Source organism: Lithobates pipiens, unplaced genomic scaffold, assembly GCF_037356315.1.
Source record: "Lithobates pipiens isolate NorthernLeopardFrog02 unplaced genomic scaffold, aLitPip1_a1.2 Scaffold_10, whole genome shotgun sequence".
Taxonomy (NCBI): domain Eukaryota; kingdom Metazoa; phylum Chordata; class Amphibia; order Anura; family Ranidae; genus Lithobates; species Lithobates pipiens.
The window spans coordinates 20,937,820-20,958,652 of NW_027507686.1; the positions used below are offsets into that span (position 1 = coordinate 20,937,820).

General features: G+C 50.6%; 1 protein-coding gene across 1 annotated transcript in view; it reads right to left on the reverse strand.

The window, feature by feature from the left end:
• VPS35 (VPS35 retromer complex component) overlaps positions 1–14,128 on the reverse strand; it is a gene marked incomplete in the record, with an annotated part of 134,781 nt that extends 120,653 nt beyond the window's left edge. Inside the window, 1 exon segment of the mRNA XM_077452409.1 lies at positions 13,986–14,128. Within this exon segment, the coding sequence (XP_077308535.1) occupies positions 13,986–14,015 (30 nt within the window).
• Between the last annotated feature and the right edge of the window lie 6,705 nt (positions 14,129–20,833).

Consider the following 20,833-nt stretch of genomic DNA (forward strand, 5'->3'; position numbering starts at 1 on the left):
CAGATATAGAAAGCCGAACACAAAGAATAAACAAAGCAAGTTCGGAAAAGGAGAGGCGGGCAAAGAGCATGGAGTCCGACGAGGGAACTTCATCCCTACTGAAAAGTGAAGGCGGGGATCAGATCAGAGCAAAACCTGGAAATGATGATGGAGTCAACCCACTGCCCTCACAATGCCAAAGAACTAAAAATTCCAGCTTGTCTTGCCAACAGCTAAACATTGGCAGGTCGCCCTTCATATGGCATTTGTATGAGATAAAAGGAAATGTAGAACATTACTATCTAGACGCTGAATTTATAGATATGAATTTGAAGGATTATTCACGATTATTATACGGACTTGTATGTATTTATCAAAACTGCATTCACCATACTATGTAACTGTAATGGTGTGAATCCTGTTATACTTCTCTTAAAGCGGAGGTCCACCCTAAAGTGGACCTTCCGCTCATCGGAACCCTCCCCCCCCTCCGGCGCCACAATTGGCACCTTTCAGGGGGAAGGGGGGTGCAGATACCTGTACAGTACAGGTATCTGCACCCACTTCCGGGATAGCTCTCTGCGGAAAGGGGCGTAGATTACGCCCCTTTCCGCAAGTGCCCGCCCCTTTCCGCAAGTGCCCCGCTGCCTGCTGGGAAACACACAGATCCCAAAGGGAGCGGGGACCGTCCTTATTGCGCAGCGCTATTCGCGCATGCGCAGTAGGGAACCGGGAAATGAAGCCGAAAGGCTCCATTTCCTGATTCCCATACCCAAGATGGCGGCGGCAGCACCTTACAGACGATCTGGAGATCGGCTTCGGGTGCCGACATCGCGGGCGCGCTGGACAGGTAAGTGTCACTATTTTAAAAGTCAGCAGCTGCAGTATTTGTAGCTGCTGTCTTTTAAAAAAAAAAAAACGCGGAGTCCCGGTGGACTCCCGCTTTAATGTCTTTATTTGTTATTTTATGTTCTGATAGCTAAATAAAAAATTGCATGTTAAAAAAAAAAAAAAAAGAAAAAAAAAAAAAAAGGAAATGTAGAACAATTCAATGTTTATTTACTTAGAATAGCGCTCAGTTTGATGGAAATAATCCATCCAATGAGAGGTAAAACCTTGCTTTTATGGACACTTTGTAATCACACACACAATGGTTGTGTTTAAGGCTGGGTTCACACTGCAGAGATGCGGGAACGCTGCAAATCTACTGTGGGTTCCCCGCATCGCATGCCTCCCGGCGGCAGTTCACGCTGCCCTATGCGAACTGCTGGGAGTGTCAGTGAAAAGTTAATGACACCTCCAAATCAGTTTGCATATCGCAGTGCGATCTGCAAACTCGGACAGGAATCGGATCGCATGGTGTGAACACCCAATGCGATCCGATTCTGCTGCGGACCAAAAAAAAAAAAAAAAGGGTCCTGTGTGAGTTTGGGCCGGATGCGATGCAAATTCAGCCATACTATCTGTATGGCTGAAATCCCATTGCACAGAGATCGCATGTGATTTGCACTGCGATGCAATTTCAGCCATACAGATAGTATGGCTGAATTCGCATCGCATCCGGCCCAAACTCGCACAGGAGCCCCCAAATGACTCCTTTTTGGAAAGTAGACATTCCAAGGTATTTAGTAAGAGGCATGGTGAGGTTTTTGGTGTTGCCTTTTTTTCCCACAATTCTTTGCAAAATGAAGATTTTTTTTATTTGTTATTTTTTTCCCCCCACAAAATTGTCATTGTAATAGGTTATTTCTCTCACATGGCATGTGTATACCACAAATGACACCCCAAATTATATTCTGCTACTCCTCCTGAGTATTACAATACCACATGTGTGGGACTTTTTCACAGCCTGGCCACTTAGAGAGACCCACCATGTAGGGAGCGCCGTCACATGTTCTAGGAGCATAAATTACACATCTAACTTGTTGACTACCCATTATACTTTTGAAGGCCCTGGAGCACCAGGACAATGACACGTGGCACTGATGACACGTGACACCGATGACAGATGGAACTAATATGTGGCACTGATGACACGTTACACTGATGTGGCAGTGATGACAGATGGCACTAATATGTGGCACTGATGACACCTGACACTGATACGTGGCACTGATGACATGTGACACCGACAGGTGGAACTGATAGGTGGCACTGGGGACACGTGGCACTGGGAACAGATGACACCGATAGGTGGCACTGGGGACACATGGCACTGACAGGTGGCACTGGGGACAGGTGGGCATGTGTGTGTGTTTGTGTTTTACTGTGTGTGTGTTCTCACGGACGCTGCAGCTGCAGCGTTCATCTCTCCCTCCTCACATGCTGTCTCTGTGTGAGGAGGGAGAGCCGGTGATGAGAGACGATCTCATATGTTTACATGAGATCACCTCTCGTTGGACAGGCCGATCGAGTGCTAAATGGCCCCTGTGATTGACCATTTAGCACGATCTGTGATTGGCTGTGTCCAAGAGACATGGCCAACACAGAACTTCCCCCGATGCGCGCTCACGGAGGTGCGCAGAGGGGAAGTAAACAGGAGGATGTCCAGGGACGCCCTCCCGGCTGTTAGCGTCCGCGTTGTAGCCGTCTTTTGGCTATAGCACGGGCGCGAAGTGGCTAAAGCAGTTTCACCCAAAAATGGAATTTCCGCTTTAAGTACTGGTGACACCCTGACATGCCACATTTGGCATGTCACTTTTTGAGGAGGGGAGCGGGTACCCAGTTTTGACAGGAACCCAGCTCCCACACAGTTGCGCCGGAAGGAAGTTCGCCTTGCCCCCCCCATCCCTCCCTTCAATCTTTGGGGCACGTCACAGGTCCCAGAAGATTGCCCAGACATTTACTTAAAGAGGGATTCCACCTACAAAAAAAATATTAAAAGCCAGCAGCTATAAATACTGCAGCTGCTGACTTTTAATAAATGGACACTCACCTGTCCCGGGTTCCAGCGATGCCGGCAGCCGAGGCCGATCGATCGCTCGGCTCTCGGCTGCTGCCGCCACCATTCTAGGTGAGGGAATCAGGAAGTGAAGCGAATCGGCTTCACTTCCCGGTTCCCTACTGCGCATGCGCGAGTCGCGCAGCGCAATAGGAATTGTCTGCGCTGTCTCTGAGACCCGTGTGTGTCCCAGCAGACAGCGCGGCAGGACAGGAAATGGCGTAGACTCCCACAGGAGTCTATACCCGGAAGTGGGTGTAAATACCTGTCTTTGACAGGTATCTCCACCCCCCTCCCCCCTGAAAGGTGCCAATTGTGACACCGGAGGGGGGGGGGGGAGGGTTCCGATCAGCGGAAGTTCCACTTTAGGGTGGAACCCCGCTTTAAGTGCATCGCGGCTCGTGCATGTGCACCTGGCTGTGAAGTCACAGCCAGCGCCCACAGTGACAATGCCGGCACCGTGGAGAGAAGCGAGGCTTTGTGTGCCCGTGGGACAGGCAAGTGTTTATTAAAAGTCAGCAGCTAAACTTTTTGTAGCTGCTGACTTTTAAATTGGTGGCACTCGGCTTTAAACTGAACGCTGTCGCATGCGGGCAGCGTCCGCGGACAGAGCATTTTCTCATGCGGGCAGCGTCCGCGGACAGAGCATTTTCTCATGCGGGCAGCGTCCGCGGACAGAGCATTTTCTCATGCGGGCAGCGTCCGCGGACAGAGCATTTTCTCATGCGGGCAGTGTCCATGGGTCCTAATGCAAAAGCTAGGAGTTGTTACGTAGTGCTGCTACTGTCGAAAAAAGAGCTTCCATCGGCGACTGATATCAGCTAAAGCAACCTAACAAGCGAGGCCTCCATTTACATGGAGTGTATTACAGTATACGCCTGTATTTACCCACACGGGCGTTCCACGCATTCCCCATGGAGGCAGTCCCATCAATGTTAATTGAAACGCAGCAGCTACATGGCCCCGCCCCCCCCGCGCCTGCATCATTTGGATTTGATTGACAGCAGTGGGAGCCAATGGCTGTGCTGCTATCAATCTATCTAATCAAGAGCCGAGACAACGGGCAGAGAGGAAGACCGCGTCTCCCCCGAGGGAACAGACGGGCTCAGGCGAGTAAAACGGGGGGAGGGCTGGGGCGGCCGATCAGTGTCAGAAGTTTTTTCACCTTAATGCATGAGATGGAAAAAAAGCACACAGGAGGGTTTACAACCCCTTTAACCACGCTGCAAATCCTAGTGGCAAAATGTCTACTAATTTCTGTTGCTAGGATTGACAGCTGTGTGCCAATAGATGTGGGCGCCGACTCTGTACAATGCAATGACAGGCTGTCAGTGGCCGCAGCTAGCCGTGATCGTTCACACAGACGGCAATTGCCTGCTGATTTTTTTGTAATACAATTTCTCCCTATTTAACCCCTCAGTCAGCCGTAGTGTAAAATCTGCTCTGGTTCATGGGGGGGGGGTGAACAGTTGTGAGCGATGAGGTAGTTAAAGTCTAGCGAAAAGACTCAGTTAGACTTACCGGTGACGGTATTTCTAAGAGCCTTTCAGGACAACCCCGGAGAGAGTAGCTCCACCTTGCAATCAGGAAACACATGCCCACTTTAAAAACACCTCCTCCTCCTCCATGGCTTCAGTTATTGTGGCCTTCCGACGCTGGAAAACAAAGCACAGAAAGCACAACACCATGGTAGAACTTAATACATTTACTAAGCATAACCTAGGGAGGGAAGTAACGGTTGTCCTGAAAGGCTCTTAGAAATACCGTCACCGGTAAGTCTAACTGAGTCTTTCTCAAATCGCCTTTCAGGACAACCCCGGAGAGGATAACCGAGAAACTTACCCTAGGGCGGGACTACTGCCAGCAGTACCTTCCTGCCGAAGGCCTGATCTGCTGCAGACAGTAGATCTAACCGGTAATGCCGGAGAAATGTCGAATAACTGGACCAAGTGGCAGCCTTGCAGATTTGTTCAGGCGTGGCACCGGCCCTTTCAGCCCAGGAAACTGCCGTGGATCTAGTAGAGTGGGCAGCAATACCTGAGGGAGGTATTTCTCCTTTTGCTTTATAGGCTTCTGTTATAGCCAACTTAAGCCACCTACCCAGCGTACTTTTAGAAGCTTTCTCCCCCTTGCGTGATCCAGAAAATATCACAAAGAGGGCGTTTGATTTTCTAAATTCTTTAGTAACTTTCAGAAACTGTAAAAGACATCTTCTCACATCCAATGTGTGAAAAACTTCCTCTCCTGCATTTGCTGGGCTTGCAGAGAATGTAGGTAACACTATTTCCTGTGATCGATGGAAAGTTGAGGATACTTTCGGTAGGAATGCTGGATCCGTCCTCAGTACCACCCTGTCCTGATAAATTCTAAGGAAGGGTTCTGTAATAGCTAGAGCTTGGAGCTCGCTGACTCTCCTGGCCGAGGTGATGGCCACCAAAAAGATTGTTTTTAAAACCACCTTCTGCAAAGAAGCTTCCTGTAAGGGTTCAAACGGTGCTCCCGAGAGACCCTGTAAAACTGTAGACAAATCCCAACTGGGAAAGTCTTTAAGGGCTACTGGTCTATTTCGAGCAAGAGCCCTAAAAAATCTAGAAATTAAAGTTTCTTTAGATAAAGTCTTTTCAAAGAAAACTGATAAGGCAGCCACCTGAGTCTTCAGGGTACTGGCTGCGAGACCCTTCTCCATTCCTTCATGGAGAAACTCCAAGACTGACACCGTGCTCTTCTTCATGTAAATTGCCTGTGTAACTGCCTTCCTACTGGACAGCAGGGTCTTTGCTACTTTATCTGAGAGACCTTTAGCCTTTAACAGGTCCTCCTCAGAAACCAGGCGGTTAGCTGCAGGAGTTCCACTTCTGGATGACTTACTGTCCCCTGGGATAACAGATCTTTTCTGAGTGGTAACCTCCATGGGGGCTTCGAGGCTAGGTTTCGAAGACCCGCGAACCAGGGTCTTTTTGGCCAAAAAGGAGTGACTAGTATTAAGTCTGTCCTTTCTTCCCTGAATTTCCTCAGTACTAGTGGAATTAGAGGAAAGGGGGGAAAGGCATAGCACAGCTGCCTTTGAGTTCTGCTGGCTGGCAAAAAGGTCTACCTGAGGAACCCCCCAGGCCTCGGAGATCATCAGGAACACTTCCTGATTCAGACTCCATTCTGCCTCTAGCAATTTGCGCCTGCTTAGGAGGTCCGCAAACAAATTCTGAGAGCCCTTCAGATGCACTGCCGATAGTGAGGCTGTGTTCTGTTCTGCCCAGGCTAACAACAGATTGGCCAGCTCCATCAAGCTCCTGCTTCTGGTTCCCCCTTGCTTCATAATGTAGGTAACCGCTGTTGTGTTGTCTGACAACACCTGAACATGGTGGCCTCTCAAACTCTGCTGAAATGCCACTAAACCCAGAAAGATCGCCTTCAACTCCCTCCAGTTGGATGATCTTTGAGCTTCCTGTTTGGACCAGACCCCCTAAGATGTCTGACCATCCAGATGGGCTCCCCAGCCCCAGGCACTTGCGTCTGTAGTAAGGCGCTTGTCCACAGGAAAGGTCCACACCAGGCCCCTTGAGAGGTTTGCCTGGTCTCTCCACCACCAAAGAGCCCTTTTCGTCTTTGACGAAATTTTTAGCTGTTTTTCCAAAGGATCCTGATGGGACCAGCTTGACAGAACCTCCCTCTGAAGGGGTCTGGAATGGAACCTGGCCCACTGAACAGCCGGGATTGCTGCCGTAAGCAGGCCCAGAACTGCCATAGCCATCCTGACTGAGACTGTCTGGTTGCTCTGTATCCGCTGTACAGCTAGCTGTAACTTTTCCTGTTTTTCCAACGGCAGGAAAACTTTCTGGAGAATCGAATTTAATGTATACCCCAGAAATTTCATTTCCTGTGAGGGGGTCAGGATTGACTTCTCTAGGTTTAGAAGCCATCCCAGGCCCTCGAGGTGAGACTGGGCCCTCTGGAGATTGACTAGGACCTGCTCCCTGGAGTCTGCAAAAAACAAAAGGTCGTCCAGATAAGGAACGACTGGAATCCCCTTCAATTTCAGGGGTTCCAAAGCCTCTGCCATAATCTTCGTAAAGACCCTGGGAGAGGACGAGAGTCCGAACGGCAGAGCCCTGAATTGGAGGTGCCATACCGAACTCCCTACCTTCAATGCCAGGCGCAGGAACTGCTGCGATGCCTGATGAATTGGTATATGAAGGTAGGCATCCCTTAGGTCCAGGGATGCCATGAAGCATTCTGGGGTCAACAGCTTTGTGATGGAGAAAATTGTATCCATCCTGAAATGTTTGTACCGAATGAACCTGTTCAGGAATTTCAGATTCAGGATTAGACGGTACTTCCCTGAGGGTTTTTTCACCAGAAAAATATGTGAATAAAAACCCCCGCCCTGCTGGCTTACTGGGACTTGAATCAGAACCTCTTGCTGTATCAGCTCCTGTAACAACAGCTTCATTGCAGAGGCCTTCTCCTGATCCCTTGGCAATGTTGTCACATAAAACCTGCTCGGGGGTAGTTCTGAAAACTCCAACCTGTACCCCTGATCGACAACGCTCTTCACGAACAGATTTGGAGACAGCCTGTCCCATTGTTCGCGAAAAGCTGACAGTCTCCCCCCCACTGGGGAGATATTGTCACTTGTTCTTAGGGGACTGCTCTGGGGGAGATCTAAAGAGGACTCCACCCCTGCCTTTGCCCTTCTGTGAACCCCATCTGCTCTTGTGCTCCTGGTCTTTTTTATGGGACTGCTGAAAAGCACGAAAATTCTTTTTAGCCATCTGCTTTTTCTTAACTGGAAAAGCCTTCTTTTTATCGGCTGTTCTATCCAGCACAGACTCTAAATCAGGACCAAAGAGCAAGTCACCCGAGAAGGGAAGACCACACAGCTTGACCTTAGAGGCAGTGTCCCCAGACCATGTTTTCAGCCAAACTGCTCTCCTGGCTGAATTTACAAGAGCCGAAGACCTAGCGGCCAGTTTAACTGATTCTGCTGATGCATCCGCCATGTATTTGACTGCATTCAGGATCAGTGGAAAGGACTCTAAGAGATCCTTGCGGGGTGTCCCCGCCTCAATATGGCTCTTCAGCTTCTCTACCCAACATTCCAGATTCCTGGCCACCACCGTAGCTGCCATTGCTGGTTTTAGACTGACTGACGCAGCATCCCAAGCTTTTTTAAGGATGGAGTCAGCTTTTTTGTCCATTGGGTCTTTAAGGATCCCCATATCTTCAAAGGCTAGATCCGTTCGTCTGGATACCTGCGAGAAAGCTGCATCGACTCTGGGTTTCTTGTTCCAAACCTCTGAGTCCTTATCTTCGAAGGGAAACCTTCTTTTGAGAGCTTTAGAGAAGAAAGGGGCTTTTTCTGGGTCCTTCCACTCCTTTCTCACTGAGTCTGAGAGGACCCTGTGGACAGGAAAAACTCGCCGTTTTGTTTCGTCCAACCCCTGGTACATTTTGTCATGAACTGACAGTTGTACTCTTTCTTCCTGAATTTCTAGAGTAGTGTAGATTGCTTTTAAAATATCATCTACTTCCTCTAGTGATAGCTTGAATTTGGAGCCCCTGCTATCTTCTTCCTCTTCCTCCTCCTCCTCAGAATCCCTGAAGGAGATGAGAGTACTACCCCCTTCGTCTCCAGACTCTTCAGTTTCCACCTGTCTGGATGACGACGCCCTGGGGCTGGGCGGTAAGTTCTGAGGCTCGGTCTGTGCGGGAGGGTTTTGTATCAGGATGGACTTGACTGAACTCAAAGAGTTTGTCAGCTCTTTAACCGAAGAAAACAAATCCTTATATTGTTGAGATGTTTCCTCTTCCACCAATTCTCTGATACAATTTCTGCACATTGCCTTCTGCCATGAATCTCTGAGGGGGGTTTTGCAGGAAGGACATTTTCTCTGACCTGGTCTAGCTTTTCCTAGTGATTTTTCCTGAAACGACATACAGGTTTAATTCACTAAAAGCTCTCAACAACCAGTTGCTTAACACCAAGCCAGTGCAGAGACCCACCACCAAACAGACCTACTAGTGAGACCCCAGAACTAGGCTGCAAAAGGTCAGAGCGAAGTCCACCTCTGACCTGCAGCGACAGGCCCCCAAGAGGGGGGAACAAACAAAGACATACCCACAGTAAAGCAGAGGGTGCCAGTGCACCTTACGTACCTGGGCTGGACCGGTGCTGGGGGCGCCTGTCTCCGCCATAGCTGGCTTGCACTCTTCCATCGTTTGAGTGAGGCAGCTATTTTACAAACAGCTCTCATTTTAAATTTTCCCGGCCGCCGCGTCATCAAGGCCGGCCGGAAGCGGAAGCACACGGTCACCTGACCCGCCCCATGACCCCTGCGTTCCAGGCGCTGAACCACGGCGCCACGCCCCCTCAGAGCGCCCGCGCGTCACCGTGAACGACGCCGTCGCCGCCCGGGACCCGGCGCCGAAAACGGAGCCATGCCGCTGACCTGCAGCGGCCTCCGCCAGCAACAGAGCCCTCCCTGCGCTAACAAGCGGACACCGGGCACCCGACGCCGGCACTCCGAGGGTCCTTACTCCCGTGAGATGGCGGGACCAGGAGCTCCAGGAGTCCTCTCCCCGTGGAGATGCTGCTGGGGGTCAAAGAGAAACAACCTGCAACAAAAGGTAAGCCTTACTCCCCTGCAGAGAGTGTAGCTCTCCCTGGTTCAGGCACATGCTTCCTCCAAGGAGGAAACACAATAACTGAAGCCATGGAGGAGGAGGAGGTGTTTTTAAAGTGGGCATGTGTTTCCTGATTGCAAGGTGGAGCTACTCTCTCCGGGGTTGTCCTGAAAGGCGATTTGAGAAATTGGTTTATCCCCCTTCCCCTCCCCCTCATTCTACACAGATATGTGATCAGTGCACTGTGTTGTTTTTGTTTTTTTTACTACTATTTTTGCAGGTGACAGTAAGTCAAATCACACAGCAGCAAATTCCACCTCCTGAGCACTCCAGTACTGGAGTTTCCGGGCCCGTCCACCTGGAACAGCAATCAAAAGATACCCTCTACTTTTCTTCTATGTTCTATATTACAGACAATGCAGCAGAAAAGGTGGAAGGAATCGTGCCCCTTCATTGGTGTCAATAAAAGCAATTGTGTCCATTCATTGGTGTCAGTGAGAGGAATTATGCCCCATTCATTGGTGTCAGCGGGAGGAATTGTGCCCTTTCATTGGTGCCATTGGGCCCCATCATTGTTGTCATTGGAAGAAATAGTGCCTCTTCATTGGCAGGAATTGTGCCCCCTTCATTGGCGTCAGCGGGAGGAATTGTGCCCCATTCATTGGCGTCAGCGGGAGGAATAGTGCCCATTCATTGGCGTCAGTGGGAGGAATAGTGTCCATTCATTGGCGTCAGCGGGAGGAATAGTGCCCATTCATTGGCGTCAGCGGGAGGAATAGTGCCCATTCATTGGCGTCAGCGGGAGGAATAGTGCCCATTCATTGGCGTCAGCGGGAGGAATAGTGCCCATTCATTGGCGTCAGCGGGAGGAATAGTGCCCATTCATTGGCGTCAGCGGGAGGAATAGTGCCCATTCATTGGCGTCAGCGAGAGGAATAGTGTCCATTCATTGGCGTCAGCGGGAGGAATAGTGCCCATTCATTGGCGTCAGCGGGAGGAATAGTGCCCATTCATTGGCGTCAGCGGGAGGAATAGTGCCCATTCATTGGCGTCAGCGGGAGGAATAGTGCCCATTCATTGGCGTCAGCGGGAGGAATAGTGCCCATTCATTGGCGTCAGCGGGAGGAATAGTGCCCATTCATTGGCGTCAGCGGGAGGAATAGTGCCCATTCATTGGCGTCAGCGGGAGGAATAGTGCCCATTCATTGGCGTCGGCGGGAGGAATAGTGCCCATTCATTGGCGTCGGCGGGAGGAATAGTGCCCATTCATTGGCGTCAGCGGGAGGAATAGTGCCCATTCATTGGCGTCAGTGGGAGGAATAGTGCCCCATTGTTGGTTATCAGTGGATGAAGCCATGCCCCAAGGGCTGGATGAAAGTCAGCAAAGAGTCGCAGTTTGGAGACCACTTATCTAAGACCCCTTTCACACTGAGGCAGTTTTCAGGTGTTCTAGCGCTAGAAACCGCACCTAAAAACTGTCTCACATTCCCTGCAATGGGTGTGTTCACACTCAGGAGCCCCCAGTGTGAAAGGGGTCTAAAGGGCAAAAAAAAAAGCAATTTGAGGTTTTGCATGCACTAGATTTTTAACAGAGACCCGGGCACCAGTGTTAAAATTTTACTGACAATTCTTGCAGTAACAGCGCATAATAAATACTAACAGCTTATCCTCTGTTTATATTACTTTACAGGATAAGTTCACCTTTTGGAACATGTTCCAGCGACCCCCCCCCCCCCCCCACGTTACAGTGGGCAGGGAATCTTCTCTCCGCACCCACGGTCATATTTTAAAAGCAACATTGCTGTGCCGGGCTCTACCCACATGTCCGCATCATTCATTCAAGTTACCTGTGAATGAATGAACTACAAGTACCGTCATCCACCGCAGAAGACGTACTTGTAGCTCTGAACGAACCGCAGGGTCACTGAGGATCGCCCTTGTAGTTCTTTCACACGTCCGGCAGCTTTGTAACCAACAACCAGCATGCAGGTACAGGCTGAAGGAGGCAGGGCTTGTCTGCAGAAGGCTGGCATTGTGCGCCCCCCCCCCCCTTTTTTTGAAAGGTAAAATTTTGCACAGTCGTGCCACGCTGTACCCAAATAAAATGTCCCCCCCACAAATAGAGTGTTCTTTTGGTAGTATTTGATCACCCCTGCGTTTATTTTTTGCGCTATAAAAAATAAATAAAAATAAAATATAAAAAAACAACGTTTTTTCTTTTCTGTTTAAAACATATCCAATAAAAAAAATTGAAAAAAATTCAGACACTGCCAAACACAGATTGAGGTAAAGAGCCAATCAGCGGCTCTTTACCATGTGATCAGTGGTGTCCAATCACAGCTGATCACGATCTCAACAGAAGCCAGTTACCTCCTCTCTTCACTTCTCATGTAGTTAGTAAAAAGTCTTCTGCAAAAGTGCATCTACCACTGCTGCCAATCAGTGCCCACTAGTGTCTCCTCATCAATTCAGCCTCACCAGTGCCCACTAGTGTCTCCTCAGCAAAATCACCCATCACTGCAGCCTATCAGTGCTGCCTCATCAGCATCCATCAGTGCCGCCCCATTAGTGCAGCCTATCAGTGCAGCCTCATCAGCATCCATTAGTGCAGCCTATCAGTGCAGCCTCATCAGCATCCATTAGTGCAGCGTATCAGTGCAGCCTCATCAGCATCCATCAGTGCCGCCCCATTAGTGCAGCCTATCAGTGCAGCCTCATCAGCGTCCATCAGTGCAGCCTATCAGTGCAGCCTCATTAGCGTCCATCAGTGCAGCCTATCAGTGCAGCCTCATCAGCGTCCATCAGTGCCGCCCCATTAGTGCAGCCTATCAGTGCAGCCTCATCAGCGTCCATCAGTGCAGCCTCATCAGCGTCCATTAGTGCCGCTCCCATTAGTGCAGCCTATCAGTGCCGCCCCATTAGTGTTGTCTATCAGTGCTGCCTCGTCAGCATCATAAAGTGCCACCTCATCAGCGCAGCCTATCAGTGCCCATAATTTTTTTCAAAAACGTACGGTCTTTATTCATTTAAAAAAAAAAAATTGGACAAACGAGCTGACGCATTTCACACTTAACAGTGCTTAGTCATAGGAGATGACTAAGCAACGATAAGTGTGAAACGCGTCAACTCGTTTGTCCAATTATTTTGCTGTGGCTTGTATCTGTTGGACTTTTTACTAAATAAAGACTATATTCCCGGAGTGCGGCTGTCCAGAACTTCCTTTTTGCCTCATGTTGCTATACGCTTAGCTAGGGCTGACACCGCTCCGGTCCTGAGGAGCTGCAGGCAGGAGTTTTTAGATGAGGCCGCGGCTTTCGGCCTAGTCCGTGAGGCTGGACCTACGGACTAGGCCGAAGCCTCGCTTAAAGACTCCTGCCTGCAGCTCCTCAGGCCTGGAGCGGTGTAAAAAAATAAAAATAAAAAAAATAAAAAAACACTTGATTCGAATCCTGAAACTTTTTTTTTTTTTTTTTTAAATCGCTGTTTTTTCGAGAAAATCGCCCAGCTCTATGCTGAGCCGGCACCCGGTGTTCCAATTCCGAGGAGAGTTCTATATCCACATTTCCAATTTCCACCTGGAGCGGGGATCCCTTTCCTCCTCCCTCCCCCGCACTGAAATCGGATCGCACTGGGTGCACTCCGAGTCCTGTCCGAATTCACAGTTTGTGCCGCGATCGGTAAACCGATCTGCCAGGGGGGGGGGGGGGGGGGGGTGTCAACAATAACTTTGTATTGACAGCTGCAGCGATTTGCAAAGGGCAATGTGAACTCTGCCTGCAGGGGAGGGGGCAGACAGGATGCGGGAACCGCCACTGGAATCCTTCATTGCTAAAGCGTGAATCCAGGGCTCAAAGAAAGAGGCAGCACAGTGATTGGCTCATTTCTCTGGTCTCTCCTCCTATCAGCATGCTTTTTTGTCAGCTCCATTAATTGATTGGCTTCCTTGTGCTGCTTCTTCCTTTCACAATCTGAGCTCTGCTGTTTAGGGGCTGCAGGAGGCCGATACCTCCAGGTCCCATTCGGATACTCAAGATGCTTGTTCTTGTTCTAATGATATAAATAGGCCTCATGTACATAAACATGACCTGACGCTGCATTACCCCAAATGATGGGTGGAATGGAGAAATATTATATATATATCTACACACACACACACACACGTAGATAGGTGTGAACACATCTTTATATACACAGAGGGGGGATCAGGGACCCCCCAGCTGACAATGGTACACCCCCCTCTATATATCTGCAGGCCAGCAGTGTGGCCCCCCTCTGTCTCTCCATAGGCCAGAAGACAGGGCCCAGCACCGCCCTCCTCCCCCTCCAGTCTCACCTGCCCCCCCCCCCTTACTCTGCTCAGGTCCCCCCCTTCCCTGCCTGTCCCCCTCTACAGCCCTTCCCCCACCACACACACAATCCGGGGTGACGGGACCCCAACACTCACCATGATATCTGAGCTTCTCCTTCCAGTCATGTGACCTGTACGCTCCGCCCCGCCCTTCTCTATGATAGCGAGCCGCCCATTGGTCCGCACATTGATTGGCTAGAGTCAGGGAAGACGGGCAGGGGCGGTGGCCAATGAGGCGGCGGGGGAAGGGGCGCGTCGTGTCACAGCGGGCTCTGCCGTGTCACCTCAGTCAGCAGCGAGGGGGGAGAATGTGCTTCTTCTGTGACAGGACACAGCGGGGAGGTCACCTCAGGAAACTTCCAATATCATTGTGTAATAATAGAAGAGGCTCCTGTGGGGGGCTGAGCCAATGTGACACAAAACATGACGCAACAACCTGACAGGAATGACCTCACAACCCCCCCATGTGTACAGTAATTATAAAGTGTATATCCAGAGAACACACACATCTCCATGTCAGGAAGTCCCCACAACAAGCACAAAGATGGTGTTTCATCACATATGGCGACCTATTACATATGCGTTCCAACACTGTTGTAAGACCACTTTGCCAGAGGGCCCCTCGCCTCGCTTTGGGCATGGCTTCGCTAGGCACACTTCGCTCGCCATGCTTCGGGCACAGCCTCACTTCGCTCACCACACTTCGGGCACAGCCTCGCTTTGCTCGCAACGCTTCGGACACGGCCTCGCTTCACTCGCCATTCTTCAGGCATGGCCTTGCTTCGGACACGGCCTCGCTTCACTCGCCATGCTTCAGGCATGGCCTTGCTTCGGACACGGCCTCGCTTCACTCGCCATGCTTCAGGCATGGCCTTGCTTCTGGCACGGGCTTGCCTTCGCTCACCATGCTTTGGGCATGGCTTCGCTTCGCTCGCCACGCTTCAGGCATGGCCTCGCTTCGCTCGCCGCGATCTGGGCACGGCCTCGCTTCGCTCGCCACGCTTCGGGCACAGCCTCGCTTCGCTCGCCACGCTTCGGGAACGGCCTCATTTCGCTCGACATAATTATAATCTAACGATATGTCCACTTGGTTGTTTGGGCTTGAACCTGGACTCAGGGGTGTGACCACAAAATTCTGCGCAAGCGCAGATCACCACAGTGTTGGAACGCATATGACGGCGTCGCACACGTGCAATCCAGCGGGTAGCCAAATGTGATCGGTCGCCATATGTTACGAAACACCGGCAATAATAGCTTCCTGTGTGCCCCTTTGGGAGACTCCCCCTCACTTCCTGTCACGGAGACAACACCATGAAGGGTGAAATGAAACTTTCCTGTCTTCCTCTTAAAGCTGTTGTCTTATCTGCAGAAAAAAGTTAGACCCCCCCATACATACTATTAGATTTTCTGCAGAAAAACAGTTAGACCCCCCATACATACTATTAGATTATCTGCATAAAAACAGTTAGACCTCACCATACATACTATTAGATTATCTGCAGATTTTTGTTTTCAGATTTCCAAAACCATGTAGTGCAAGGGCCTGCCTGATTGGATACAAATTGAAACTCTTAGCCCCCATTCACACCTATGCGAATTAGATGTGGGTTTCTCCGCATCGAATTTGCATAGTAGGCGAATGTGATTGGCTCTCTATGGAGCCAGTTCACATATCTCCGGGGCGGCTGCGGAGCGCACTGCACAAAAACGCTGTGTGTCTTTGGCTCCGTTTCAGGGCCGAATTCAGGCATAGAATCGGCCCTGATTCATCCCTCAAACGGGGAACAGGGACACACAGCGCTCCTGTGCGATCCGCAGCGTGCTCTAGTGTGAACCCGGGCTTAAGGTCTGACCTCATATTATATGGTTTTGGTAAATCTGAAGACAAAAATCTGCAGAAAATCTAATAGTGTGTACGGGGCTTTTAAAAAAAAAAAAAACCTGCTTACAGTCTCTTACCTATAGGGACTGATGGACACGCCTATTTGAATAGGGATTTCACATTAACTGCTTCAATACTGGGCACTTATACCCCCCTTCCTGCCCAGGCCAGCTTTCAGGGCTGTCGTTCTTTAAATGACTATTGTGTGGTCATGCAACGCTGTACCCAAATTATATTTTTATCTTTTTTTTTTCACACAAATAGAGCTTTATTTTGGTGTTTTTTATTCACCGCTGGGTTTTATATTTTTTGCTAAACAAATGAAAAAAAAAAAATGTTGAAAAAAAAAAAACTTTCATAGTTTGTTATAAAATTTTGCAAACAGGTCATTTTTCTCCACTTGTGGGTACTGATAGGCGGCACTGATAGGCTGCAGTGAAACGCCTCTCTGCCAATCAGGAAGCGTGGGTCTGTTACCCATCACCTGATTGGCTGAAAGGACAGGCAATTCCATTGGACGCCTTACAGGAAGAAAGAAGGGACGCATGGCGGAAGCATGGAGTACCCAGGACCCGCTGCCCATCCCACAGCTCTCGCCGCCATCACCCGCTGCCTGACCTGCCACCAAGATGGGGTAGGTGGTGATCAGACAACGAGCAGGCGATACTGGTTAAATACCACTGCGGGGGGGGGGGGGTCACAGTGGCTGTAATGGATGGGTACAGAGACTGCAATGGATGTGCACAGTGGCTGCAATGGATGGCACAATGGCTGCTATTGATGGCCACAGTGGCTGCAATGGATGGGCATAGTGGCTGCAATAGATGGGCATAGTGGCCTGCAATGGACGGGCACAGTGGCTGCAATGGATGGGCACAGTGGCTGCTATTGATGGGCACAGTGGCTGCTCATGATGGGCACAGTGGCTGGCTAATGATGGGCACAGTGGCTGGCTAATGATGGGCACAGTGGCTGCAATGGAGGGGCACAGTCGCTGGCTAATGATGGGCACAGTGGCTGGCTAATGATGGGCACAGTGGCTGCAATGGATGGCCACAGTGGCTGCTATTGATGGGCACAATGGCTGTAATGGATGGGCACATTGGCTGCTACTGATGGGCATAGTGGCTGTAATGGATGGGCACAGTCGCTGGCTAATGATGCGCACAGTGGCTGCAATGGATAGGCACAGTGGCTGCTATTGATAGGCACAGTGTTTGCAATGGATGGGCACAGTGGCTGGCTATTGATGGGCACAGTGGCTGGCTAATGATGGGCACAGTGGCTGCAATAGATAGGCACAGTGGCTGGCTAATGATGGGCACAGTGGCTGCTATTGATGGACACAGTGGCTGCAATGGATGGGCACAGTGGCTGCTATTGATGGGCACAGTGGCTGCAATGGATGGGCAGATTGGCTGCTACTGATGAGCATAGTGGCTGCAATGGATGGGCACAGTCGCTGGCTAATGATGGGCACAGTGGCTGCAATAGATGGGCACAGTGGCTGCTATTGATGGGCACAGTGACTGCAATGGATGGGCACAATGGTTGCAATAGATGGGCACAGTGGCTGCTATTGATGGGCACAGTGGCTGCTAATTGATGGGCACAGTGGTTGCAATGGATGGGCACAATAGAAAACCCCTCCTCCCTTAAAGACTCCTGGGATGTATGACATCATTTTGACATGGGCCAGAAACCAGGAAGTAACTGAAGAAATGTAAACAAAAAAAAAAGTAAAACAAGTAAATATAATATATCTTCCTATCTATTTACTAAAGTTAGCAGCATGAGGATTTAAAGGGTTATTGTTTATTGAGAAAATGTGGTTCCACTTTAACCACTTCCCGCCCAACGACGCCATATGACATCGCAGACTTTGAGTGGGGATATCTGAATGATGGGTGCAGCTACAGGCATCATCCAGACATCTTCTTTTTAGAGCCGCCGATTCCCTGCACCGTAAAAACAATCACTAGCGGCTGTCCAGCTGCTCGATCCTTCTTACAGGTGGTGGGAGAGGATGAGCCCCTCCTACTGCCCTCTCATGCTTCTCTTCGCTCGCCTGTATGATCGACGAAAGGAACTGGATCATGATGTTTACCATAGAGAATTTGGCGGGCCACATGGCCCCCAGACGTCTCTATGATCTTTCGGAGGCCAGGCGCCATGTTATGACATCACGCCCGGCCTCTGCATCTGAAATAATGCCGCCACCTCGTCGGGAAGCCAGGATCGTTTTTTCTTCCCAGCCTAGAGGAGAGATGTGGGGACTTATTGACCCCAGATCTCACTGTAAAGAGGACCTGTCACGCACTATTCCCATTATAAGGGATGCTTACATTCCTTGTAATAGGAATAAAAATCATCAAAATAAAAAAAGTATAAAAAAAAGTGTCAAAAATAGAAAAATAAAAGTAAACTAAACAATTATTTTTTTTTTTTTAAAAGCGCCTCCATTCCCGCATGCAGAAGCAAACGCATACATAGGTCGCCGCCACATATGTAACTGACGTTCAAACCACACATGTGAGGTATCACCGCGAATGTTAGAGCGAGAACAATAATTCTAGACCTCCTCTGTAATTCTATATATGTAACCTGTAAAAATATTTAAAGACGTCACCTATAGAGATTTTTAAGTACCGAAGTTTGTGGCATTCCTCAAGTTTGCGCAATTTCAAATCGTGAAGGTGTCCATACCTCCCAACTTGTTGAGATGGGAATGAGGGACACCTATCAGCAAAAGTATGCAGGCATAGGACACACCACTTGCCACGCCCCCTTAAAGGAGAATTGTACAAAAAAATAAAAGATTGGTTAAACCCACAAGTGCTTTTTTTTTTTACCACTACTATTGGCTTTTTTGGAACTTACAAATGCAGCAATTTAGAAATCAAATGAAAGGTTTAGCGCTGGAAAACACTTTTTGAAAGATAAAAAGTGCATTTTGTATACAACTATATAGATCAGACCCAAAATGAGGGACAAATGAGGAGGAATGAGGGACAAAATCAGGGACAGTCCCCTGAAATCAGGGACAGTTGGGAGCTATGGGTATCTATTTACTTGGCATAACATCATCTTTCACATTATGCAAAAAAGGTTTACTGTTTTTTTTTTTTTTTTTGTAATGCAAGAAAGTTTATAAAAAAATAAAGTTTGAAAAATTACTGCGCAAATAATGTGCGAGATAAAAAGTTGTAATGACCACCATTTTATTCCCTGGGGTCTCTGCTAAAAAAAAAAAACACATATGTTTGGGGTTCTGAGTAATTTCGTAGCAAAAAAAATTATGATTTTTACATTTAGGAGAGAAGGGACAGAATTGGTCTGGGTAGCAAATGGTTAAATATACTTTACTATTATGTCTATGTTATGAATGGGAAGGACAGGGTCTCTTTCCAGGTAATTATTTTAGGTAAAGATTTCAGTGATTCTCATTACGACAGTCTCCGCCTCCAATCACAATCCTCCTCCAATCACAGTTCTCCTATCACAGTCCTCCTCCTATGACAGTTCTTCTTCAGCGTCGGCATCTCGCTGAGAATTCTGGGATCCGCCTGCAAACTTCCCTGCACTCTGTCCCCGCCCCCTTTAGACAGTCTGCGTTTGAAATCCTTCCGCCCGGCCAATGGCGGTGTGTTGGGCGGAGTTCACAAACAAGTAGCGCGCTGCAGTTGAGTTTTCGCGCGAAATCCTGCTCGTAGCTGATGATGGAGACGGATGTGCTGCGGAGACTGGCAACCGAAGCTGGGATCAGCTCCGGCCGGGTCCTCGGGTGGGTGTGTCACTCGGGGGGCGGCACATGGATCACCAGTTAGAGGATCCTCCGTGGTGCAAACATAGTCTGCCTGCTGGAGGAACCAGAAGTTCCAGCATGGTGTGGTATAGCGGACTAATGCCTATACCTGTGTATAGAGGGGCTATGGGGGATCGGGCGTGCTGGGGGGTGTTGTAGTAACAACAATACAGGGGGAGTTGTTTGTGGGCCCTCTGCGGGGGAAGAGTTGTCGTGGCCCTCTGCGGGGGAAGAGTTGTCGTGGGCCCTCTGCGGGGGAAGAGTTGTCGTGGGCCCTCTCTGGGGGAAGAGTTGTCGTGGGCCCTCTGCGGGGGAAGAGTTGTCGTGGGCCCTCTGCGGGGGAAGAAGTTGTCGTGGGCCCTCTGCGGGGGAAGAGTTGTCGTGGCCCTCTGCGGGGGAAGGAGTTGTCGTGGGCCCTCTGCGGGGGGAGGAGTTGTCGTGGGCCCTCTGCGGGGGTGGGAGTTGTCGTGGGCCCTTTGCGGGGGGGGGAGTTGTCGTGGGCCCTTTGCGGGGGGGGGGGAGTGTCGTGGCCTCTTTGCGGGGGGGGGAGTTGTCGTGGGCCCTTTGCGGGGGGGGGGAGTTGTCGTGGGCCCTTTGCGGGGGGGGGGAGTTGTCGTGGGCCCTTTGCGGGGGGGGGGAGTTGTCGTGGGCCCTTTGCGGGGGGGGGGAGTTGTCGTGGGCCCTTTGCGGGGGGGGGGGAGTTGTCGTGGGCCCTTTGCGGGGGGGGGGAGTTGTCGTGGGCCCTTTGCGGGGGGGGGGGGAGTTGTCGTGGGCCCTTTGCGGGGGGGGGGGAGTTGTCGTGGGCCCTTTGCGGGGGGGGGGAGTTGTCGTGGGCCCTTTGCGGGGGGGGGAGTTGTCGTGGGCCCTTTGCGGGGGGGGGGAGTTGTCGTGGGCCCTTTGTCGTGGGCCCTTGCGGGGGGGGGAGTTGTCGTGGGCCCTTTGCGGGGGGGGGGGAGTTGTCGTGGGCCCTTTGCGGGGGGGGGGGGAGTTGTCGTGGGCCCTTTGCGGGGGGGGGGGGGAGTTGTCGTGGGCCCTTTGCGGGGGGGGGGGGAGTTGTCGTGGGGCCCTTTGCGGGGGGGGGGGGGGAGTTGTCGTGGGCCCTTTGCGGGGGGGGGGGAGTTGTCGTGGGCCCTTTGCGGGGGGGGGGAGTTGTCGTGGGCCCTTTGCGGGGGGGGGAGTTGTCGTGGGCCTTTGCGGGGGGGGAGTTGTCGGTGGGCCCTTTGCGGGGGGGGGGGAAGTTGTCGTGGGCCCTTTGCG